Source organism: Camponotus vicinus, unplaced genomic scaffold (assembly GCF_025532165.1).
Source record: "Camponotus vicinus isolate PSW18456_S1 unplaced genomic scaffold, iyCamVici1.0 SCAF_11, whole genome shotgun sequence".
Classification (NCBI taxonomy): domain Eukaryota; kingdom Metazoa; phylum Arthropoda; class Insecta; order Hymenoptera; family Formicidae; genus Camponotus; species Camponotus vicinus.
Window position 1 is genome coordinate 18,621,809 of NW_028141947.1, and position 10,033 is coordinate 18,631,841.

General features: G+C 31.8%; 1 protein-coding gene across 3 annotated transcripts; it reads right to left on the reverse strand.

Annotated features, from left to right (window-relative positions):
- Positions 1 to 1,308: 1,308 nt before the first annotated feature.
- Positions 1,309 to 9,776, reverse strand: Pex23 (tectonin beta-propeller repeat-containing peroxin 23). 3 transcript variants are annotated; one of them, XM_083081996.1, is made up of 25 exons: positions 9,255 to 9,774; positions 8,880 to 9,140; positions 8,572 to 8,754; positions 7,912 to 8,064; positions 7,727 to 7,819; positions 7,454 to 7,634; positions 7,165 to 7,388; positions 6,812 to 7,015; positions 6,486 to 6,664; positions 6,169 to 6,301; positions 5,819 to 6,042; positions 5,508 to 5,642; positions 5,267 to 5,423; positions 5,013 to 5,175; positions 4,825 to 4,928; positions 4,597 to 4,739; positions 4,150 to 4,498; positions 3,927 to 4,077; positions 3,559 to 3,758; positions 3,175 to 3,384; positions 2,998 to 3,099; positions 2,608 to 2,743; positions 2,097 to 2,288; positions 1,864 to 2,021; positions 1,309 to 1,525 (listed from the first exon to the last, which is right to left on the reverse strand). In XM_083081996.1, exons 2-25 carry the CDS (start codon positions 9,102 to 9,104, stop codon positions 1,475 to 1,477), a joined length of 4,050 nt encoding a protein of 1,349 aa, XP_082938122.1. In that variant the 5' UTR covers positions 9,105 to 9,140; positions 9,255 to 9,774; the 3' UTR covers positions 1,309 to 1,474. The 3 variants fall into 3 exon arrangements, with proteins under 3 accessions (XP_082938122.1, XP_082938121.1, XP_082938123.1); XM_083081995.1 differs by having other exon boundaries at positions 1,864 to 2,288; positions 9,255 to 9,776; XM_083081997.1 differs by lacking the exons at positions 8,880 to 9,140; positions 9,255 to 9,774 and having other exon boundaries at positions 1,864 to 2,288; positions 7,912 to 8,130; positions 8,572 to 8,710.
- Between the last annotated feature and the right edge of the window lie 257 nt (positions 9,777 to 10,033).

A 10,033-nucleotide genomic window follows, 5' to 3' on the forward strand; every position in this document is an offset into this window, starting at 1 on the left:
CAATAGTTATGAATTTTTTTAAGCATAAAAATTAATGAAGAGCTTTTTACATATTATTTGAACATTTGTCACGATGTCGTAACTGGAATGTCTGCATTACAAAATAATCATTTTTATTTTTATTATGCTCGTGTATGTGTGTGTATATTGTTTTGCTATATCCTACTACAGTCAGAGATATTAATTATTTGTTTATTATTTTTTCACATCTCGAGGACAGTAAGGAAAATAATAAAATATTCATTATGGAATATAATCATTATCGTGTAAAGCGCATATTGATGCAAATAAAATTTAAAAAATTTGATTTAAATGATATAGACGAGTGTGTCGTGTATGTGTCTATGTATGCATGTAGAATTGTAAAAGTTACTTTATAAAAGAAATTCGGTACTATTTAAAAAGTAACGAATTATTACAATGTCTATTACTTTTTTGATGTTATTACGAGGCCAAGTTATATATAAACTACACACATTTATGTACATACATAAAGTTTACATTTTTGAAACATTTTTTTATATAAAAATTTAATAAAAGTAATATAATTTCAATACTGATATCACTATCGAGAGATATAAAGAATATAATTTTGATAATAACTTAGAATCTTAATCATATCTTAATAAGAAAAAAATTTTTATCTGAATCAGAAAAAGTATGGCTAACACTCTCACTTAACATCTCCAAATTTTGTAAATAAAGAAAGATCGCAATCTTATCTTTTATTAAGATTCGTAAATATGGTCATAATATCTTTTCTTTGTATTTTTAATTTACACAATTTCAAAATTTTAACATAATATATTAATTCACAAAGTCAAATTTATTTTTAACATGTAAAAGTAGAAATGTAGAAAATTACACAATCTGGCTTAAAATAAAATTATTGATTATATATTAATATGTTTATTTATTAATTTAAAAAAAATAATGCTCTTTATGTGTATTTGTTTGCATGTAAAATTGTACTATGCAAATAGTTTCTAAAAGTAAAGTGTTGAATTTGTGAAAAAGATGTATCAGTTATTTTTGTTATTACACACAAAAATTTTAAACACCATTATTGTTACAATTGCCGAAAAGAAATAACTGTAATGATAACGGTAATGATAATATTACAAGTTATAGTTGTTTATCAATTATCCTCTTTATATGTGTATTTTGTGTGTGTGTGTGTGTGTGTGTGTTTTGTACGTGTGTATATGTGTGTCATAAATTATTTTATTCATTTCAATTTCTTTAAAGAATATCTTTTGTATTGAGGCAAAAGTTTCTAATAATCAGTGTCAAGTATGTAATACACAATTCATAATTATAGATATAATTACTGTCTAAAAATTGTCACAAGACATTTCTGCATAATATACATGTATACACACACACATGATACCATATTTTACAAGATAATCACAAAATTATTATGTTTTATGTTATAGTATATTCATATCAATTTTATCGTGCAGTACAGATATCACTTTGTTTTATTTATAAGACCTCCGAGACTTATATGTTGCCAGTTTGCCTGTTAGGAATAAATCAAAATTTTATTTATTCTTAATTGAGAAATTTATTTATTCTTAATGAGAGATTTTATGTATGATATAACGAGAGAAAATAATAGAATTAAAAAATGATTCTTTTATATATTATCAATATATGTATTTTAAAATAAGGCAAGTGATATTATCTTTATCAATATTACTCGTAATATTAAGAAAGTGTACTTTTATTTATTAAAAATTATTATATTAAACATGATTGTATTCTATTTTGGAACGTATACTTTTATACTATATGGACCAATCTCCTTGTGTTTAAAATTATTATAATTTTTAAAAAATTCTTGTTACCCCTACTTACCCCTATACCGGTTACCCATCCAGTTCCAGCTGAATTTTCATCAGTAATTCCAATTCTTCGACAGATAATACCAGCTCCTGAAATTGCCCAAACTTGTCCCTGTTCCCTCGAAATGGATACATGTCGGAATCCTTGTTTCGCATTTAATACCGACATATCTACAAACATGTAATTTAATTTGAAGATATAATTTGATGATATGCAATAAATTTGCAAGAAAATAATTTTTATACCTATATGAATAGGGTCGTTTGGCATAGCGGGTAAAGTTTGCCAATAGGTTCCTTCAGGGAAAACATTAGATTGTATCTCCCGACGTATTGATAATCTACCATTCGTATCTAAAGCCCATACTATATCACGTCCTACTGAAATTTGCTTTAATTGGGCTCCTGAAGGAGGTTCGACAGTCTGCCATTGCAAACCTATATTTATCAACTTTATTATCAACAAAATAACCTTAAAAATGAAAAATGAATGAATGAATGAGAGAGCGAGAGAGAAAGAGAAAGAAAGAGCAGAGAAGGGCAGAGGTAAAAAGGGAGAAAGATAAGAGAATGGAAAGTAGCAGAAAGTGAAGGAAGCAATGAAGAAGAGAAGAAATTAAGAAAATGGAAAGGAGAGGAAGGGAAAAAGGGATAGAAAGACAATTTATATTAAACATAAATTATTGCACAATCTGTTAAAAGAATGTATAATGTATAATGTATGTATTCTGATGATAGTAATTTGTAAATTTTATACCAGTCGGTTTTGTAGCACTGATGCCTAGTCTCCAACAGGAGGATCCGTTTTTACCAACAGCCCATATTTGTCCACATGGACCACACGATATATTAATGAGAGGCTGGTCACTTGGTATATGTTCCCATGATATACCCTTTAACATATAAAAAAAATTGTCAAAAAGGTATGCCTACTTGCTACGTTTACTGCTTTAATATCACACACACACACACACACACACACACACACACACACACACACACACACACACACACACACACACACACACACACACACACACACACACACGCACACGCACGCACGCACGCACGCACACGCACGCGCGCACGCACGCGCGCGCGCGCGCGCGCACATCCTATTGCATAAATATAGTTTAAGTGGTCATACCATTGGACAAGATTCCGAAACACCTCGTCTGAATAAAGCCTCACCGTTTGCGGCAACTGCCCAGACATGAATAGGAGTATCTGTGCCAGGCTTTCCAGTCGCCTAATTTATCAAGAAATATTTAAGATGCGTCCTTTTTTAAAAATTTAAAGTTAAAACGGGGTTAAAGACACATACATATAAAGAGATATCAACGAGTTTAGTATTCCCTAATTCTTGCCAGGGTCCGCTGGTTGTTAGTTGACATCTTCTAAACCATCGTCTTCTTCGAACGTAATCGGTAAATTGTTTTTTACCGTGATATTGCGCCGGGAAATCAGTAGCATATTGCCACCCATCTCTATCAACGCCACCAGGTGTATGAAAATCGACAATCCAATCTGATATCTTTAAAATACCAATAGAGACCATAGAATAAAAAAAGCAAGATGTTACAGTAGTGAATATTATTTCCATATTGTATCACATTTTTCATATCAAGGACAACACGCAAGGAACTGTATACAGTCCTCTCTTACTTTCAAACTTCAAAGATCTTTTCCTTTCTTCATTTTCACTTACCCAATGCCAGTGCATTGACAATAATTTTGTATGCTCTCGCGTACGTTTGTGGCGTCCAGTTGCATCGCTCCACATGTAGCGATCTGTTGGAAGTCCATGCGCGGTATATCCAGTTACTGGATTCCAGCGTTGATTTTCGTATACGTAATAATTATGGGTATCTACCATCGTATTTATTCCAGTATTGCTAATTCCTAGGCCTATAATATTTTTCGACATTAACGCTTTGTGCCAAGTTAGAAGTGGAAATTTAACTTGAATTACATAATTATCGTATTCTCTATTAGTCTTGAAATAATTTCATAATCGTGTTTTCTTTTCTTTTCTTTTGCAAAATATATTTTCATCATAAAAAAATAATAAAATACCTTTAAGAAATGTGCCTCCCCAACCACCTGTATATACCCAAGCGGTACTATCGTAGCCAATGCCCCAAGTGACGCCTACGGAACATGTCTCAACTTTTTTTAAATGTCCACCAATCTGTCTCCAAAACATTGTGCTAGGTTCTATAATTACCTGTTCAGGAGCAAAATATTCATCAACCATACAGATAATCAACGACACAATCATCATAATAAAACTACTTACAAATGGGGATTTGTATGTAATATTACATAAAGTTAATAATCCTTTAATACGCAAATGTGTAATACTTTGCGGAGATATTCGATGACTATAAAAGGTATATTCGCTACCATTAATGTAAATTTTATAACCGCGTTCTTCACAAATAATATATAACGTTAGATCACAACCCGCCTTTAACGGACTATCCCCATTTCTTTCCTCATCTCCCCATTGACCATTTTGATATGTATTCCGTACAATAATATTTTCTTTGAGTCTTGGATTAAAATGCAAAGCTACATCATGACTATCCATTACAGTCTTTTGCTTCACAAATGTTGTGGTATAACAGACGAGATTAAAAGACAATCTGAGAAATAAAGTTATTATTATGTTAAAATGTTAGTATGTGTAAATCTTATAGCCTTTCTATATAAAACACATGAAAAATGTAGCTGTTTGATTTACCTGTCAGCGTCGTCATGAATACATACTGTAATTTTTAGAGTACTACCATATCCAAAACCATTCTGTAATATACTTTCAAATGGTATGTCTTTACCAGTTACATCAATTTCTTGTATATATCCGTCTTTAGATAATTGACATTCCTAAACATAACAAAAATAGAATAACAAAGGGTGATTCTTCATATTTGATACATGCTGATATTTGTAAACATATCTTAGACTTTACCTCTGCAATTGCAGGATCAAATACATACACGTCACCTAATGCAGTAGTGCTCCAAATAGAATTTGGACCAGGCCTGCCATATACATTATTCATTTGGCAAGATACTGAAAAAATAAGAGAAAGCAAAAATATCTTTGCACATGTTTCTTCATTTATTATCACTTGTTGTTAGATAACAATGCCTTTACCTAAAGTTAAATGCGCCAACCAATCTTCCATTTCCGTATCACTTGCAAATTGTAATCTAATTACTTTCGAACGTCTTAATTTAGGAGTATAAACTGCTATTCTTGGATTACCTGGTTCGCTGCAGCAAACGACACACGTAATTTCCGAAATGGGAAATTGTATCTGCAACATTATTATTTATATGAAAATGTTGTAATGTCTAGAATTTTATGCATTATATAAATTTATTTCTAATTTCTAATAATCAACATACTATGCTTGTTATGCCGTCCGAATTTAATATTATTAAGGTCCCAGAATCTAATGATCCAGTATCGCTACTTATCCATTCTAGTTCAATCTTACAATCTTCATATAAACTGCCATTTTTAATTTTACATTTAGCATCGCCACTTTTCACCCAAGATAGTCTATAGTAATTTAATAGTTGAATAAAATAAACATTTTAATTAAAGATTGTACATTTAATCAATATCACACTTAATTCAGCTTACTTTTCAACCGCTTTCTCATATATCACTGAGGAATCAAATGACATTTTCTTTAATCTCGCCTTTAATTCATCCAAAATACATATTCTCCATAACTCTGCAGTTTCCCCTTGTATTGTACCGTTACCATCTGCGATCCTATTCAATTGAAATAATTTTTCAATTTATTCAATTAAAACAAAATTACCACCAAATTTTTTAAATCTTTCTCGATCTTATTAAAAAAAAAAAAAAAAAAAAAAAAGAACACTTATGTGTGTGTGTGTGTGTGTATATGTGAACGTGTCTGCACGAGAATAAAAATGTAGTTTTACCATTTTGGTGGATTTGTTGGATCGACAAAGCATGCCCCAGCTTCCACCTTGTACCATAGCACGTCGCACTCGGTCCAATATATTATGCCTGCGCTTTCATCTTCACCATACACACCAGAATCAGTTAAATCTGGATCAAATACACTTCCATCTGTTTCTGGATGTGCCTCAACACCAACCATAGAACCGACAGAATGAACAGGGCTCCAAGCAGCAGGATTAATCTGTTGAGAGATAGACAATTTATTATATAATCTCTTTTTTTTCTTATTTATAATATTTCATTACACATTATATATTATACATTTTTAATCAATATATACTTTATTCAATTCTAGAAATATTTTAACCTTAACAGTACTGCTCATTCCTTTTCCCGAGACGATTATTGATTCTCCGCTTTTTGTTAAAGATTCGTTAGATATAGTTATATTAGCAACACTCGCTTCATTTAAATCACCTGCATCTATAGAACTTGTAGATCTGCAATATTGAAAAATTATATAAAAGAAAATGAGATAATTAGAGAAAAAATTAAATAATTAGAGATTAATATACAAAAATAATACATATATTAAAATTTTTATCGTTATCATTATATATTATATTACTTTTGCTATATTAATATATTTCTTATATAATATTGTAAATGATTGCACACTTTTACCTCTTCTTCTCTTCATTTAAATATATATCTTGAAAAGACGTTTGTTGAATATTTTTCGTGGGTGCACTGTCCCCGGTACGTTGCCACAATTTTAAAGACGTGGGTGTCGGTGCCGACCGTGACTGCTCTTCCCATTCTCTAATTAACATTGTACCTTCACCAGTACTATGAGGTTGATTCTATAAAAACATGATCCAAATTTAATTAAATGTCATTTATCGGTTATTTTATTACATCATAGATATAATGACATATATATATATATATATATATATATATATATATATATATATATATAATATAGAGAGCACTAATATTTTTCTTACCAAGGAGCTCCAACTCTGATGACGTTGCTGTTGTGGCGTGCCGCAAGTACTATGCCTGTTGCTAGATGATAAACTGGCGCTACTACTTGCTCTACTCAATTGAAGTGGCGCGTTTATTAATTTCCACCGTTTTCCCGTTAATTCGGAGCGTGCGATACCAGTACGATAATACAAACATCGATCGTCATAGCCAATAGCCCAAACCTTTATAATACATAAAAACCGCGCATGAAATGCATGTCTGCATTTGTATGTGTAAACAGAAAAAGAAATATCCATATACGCACGCACACACACGAATATCCAATATACAATATTTCTTTGTCACACAAATAAAGAATTAAAATTATTACTTGATCGTTTGGAGCAACAGATACTAGTGCCATTTTGCTCAACATTTCAACCCAACCGGTACCAGTAGCCAATTGTTCGCAAACGCCACTTATTTCGCCTTGAACACCCTTTCGGAACCATACTCCACCATCGTGCGTTACAGCCCATACAGCATCAGTGCCTAAGCTAACTTGTACCAATCTCAAGTCCTTTTCCGGTGATTCCACTTCTGACCAATCCTCACCTATAACACATATATCCACTGTGCCAATACATAACTGTATCCTGTAATCACGTTTGCTTATTTACCCATTGGATTGTCTCTCGTTATGCCTGTACGAATCAGTGCTTTGCCCACTGTAAGTACAGCCCAAACAAGACCAGTTACTCCAACACTAATTTGACAAACTTCATAGCCATTTGCTAATTTAATACAGCTCCATCTTTGTCCTTCGGGACAAGTTGTACTAGTCCCAACACGAAACATTACCTAAATAACATGATGTAATAATTTAGTTTTGAAATATAATAAAATTGTTTGTATATATGCTCTTTGGAAGCAAGTTGTTTTAAAAATTATACCCTCCCGTGAGCAGTTACCGCCCAGACTACTAAGCTTCCAGAGCTACCTCCAGGCATTTGATGTCCACCCACAGCTACATCGATAAAAGGTTCCTAAAGATGTGTAATATGTTATTTAATTAAATTAAATTATGCAATTAAAAGTGCTATCACATATGAAAAGATTCATTTTAACGTTTTATCACCTTGGTTGGATCTTTATGAAGAGGTGCAATAGCGCACCAGGAATTCATAGCGCTATATCTCCGATAACGAACCCATTTGCGTCTTCTTACGCAGGATTTCCACTGCTTTTTTGTAGTATACGTAGCTGGAAAATCAATTGCGTATGTCCATCCCTATCAAAATATCAGATTCTCTGTGATCATAAGATTCTCTTTCGTCGTGGGCAACTGATAACACATCTATACATAAATAAAACTTTATGAAAAAGACATGACTCTCGTATGGAAGAAGCACAAGTATATATCAAATGTGTAATACAGATTTAAATGAGTTACAAAAGAGACCTGTATCCTTGGTGTGTATGCATGGAATATTAAAAAAATGCACTTGCATAAGCCTATTTTATTTGATAAATCAATAGAAAATTATCGAGAAATATAAACGGGATGATTTTTCTTATTCAAAAACGATCGAGTGTTTTTCGCATTACAAAAATATATTAACAAAAAAAAACTCAATAATATTTAATTGTATAAATCAATGATCCAAAATGACTAGATCGTTTTACAATGGAATAACCTAACATTTATTTCATACATGTTATTAGATTTTTCAAATGTGGATAGAAAAGAAGAAGAATATTTAAAAATAGACGGCATTGAATAGATGGGAATATTTACATCGTGATCTAATGGCTGGCCATCTAACGTAGTTTCTATCTGCCAATCGCCTTCCCATTGCCATGCCATTGATGGTAACTTTACTTTGTCTCTGCTACGATTGACTGTACCATCTTGATTTGAAAAATTATATCTGTCAGTTGGAAGTAACCTTCCGGAGAAACCTTCCAAAGGCAACCATCGCTAGAATATATTATTAGCAATTTTGTATTTCTTTGTTTGTAATTTGTATACTTGTTTAGAGTAGAGCATTTTTTATTTATATAATTCGGCCGATAGAGTGACATAATACTTGTATAAATCTATACCTCATTCTCATAAGTTTCCTCCTTAATTCTGATTGGTACGTCTAAACCATGAACGTGGACATAAACTTGCCGATCGCCGCCAATCGCCCACATAAAATGTGGCACAGCTGATAATTGTTTAAATTCAAGTCCTAGATACATAAATTCACGCCACATATTCCCAGATGTCGACAATCCAAACACACGCCCTTCGTTATTAATAGCATATAAATATGAACTTGGCATTTTAAATATTATGTACAATGCACTTTATAAATTTATCTGTAAACAAAATTTCCATCTCAATCTGTATTTTCAAGCTACTTAATTATACAATTTCGATAGCTTTATCAATGATAATTTTATGTAATAGATTTAATTTTCCGCAATACATACTCTGATTCTTTCTGGCTGTCTCGCTCTCTCTCTTTGTCTCTTTGACAATTGTCGCTTTATAACATTTCATCCACCATTAAATCATGTAGTTTTCTTTAAGTTTAGATTTACACATGTTAATATTTGATAAGACATTATAACTGTGTGTGTCTTTGAAAACTTTTGTCCTGTTCCTTTTTTGTATTAAATTATTTTTTCTTCTTAATGGCAAATGTATACGTACATATATAACATGCTATACATATATTTTCTATAATTTTTTTAACTATATAAAAACTATATAAAAAAAGAAAATTTTAAAAAGCTCCACTAAATAAACTATAAAATCAGCTGATATTAATATTTATATATATATACACATCAAAGTATTAAAACAAAATTATACAGGTAAAAGGAATTAGACAGATTATCTCTCGAAAATTGGCACTGATTCTGACACACTTTCTCAGAGAAATGTCAAACATGTAATAATCCCACATCCCACATCCCAGAGATTGTAATGGCCGCATTCAACGGACTCAACAGTTGGGCAACATTACTGATAGATTTTTTCGACGTAATTTCCGACGCTGATTGGTCGGTCCTGAAAGTAGAAACCAATCATATTCGATTGCTACTTAAGCTGAGGTCGGGAAAACACCTAGATGCTTTGAAGCGTTTGATTGACCAATCAGAACAAAAGAAATAAAGATTTCTTTAACCTGATTGGTCAATCAAATGCTTCAAAGCATCCAGAGCGTTTCCCCGACCGTAGCCATTGACAGACAGAGAGAGAAAGA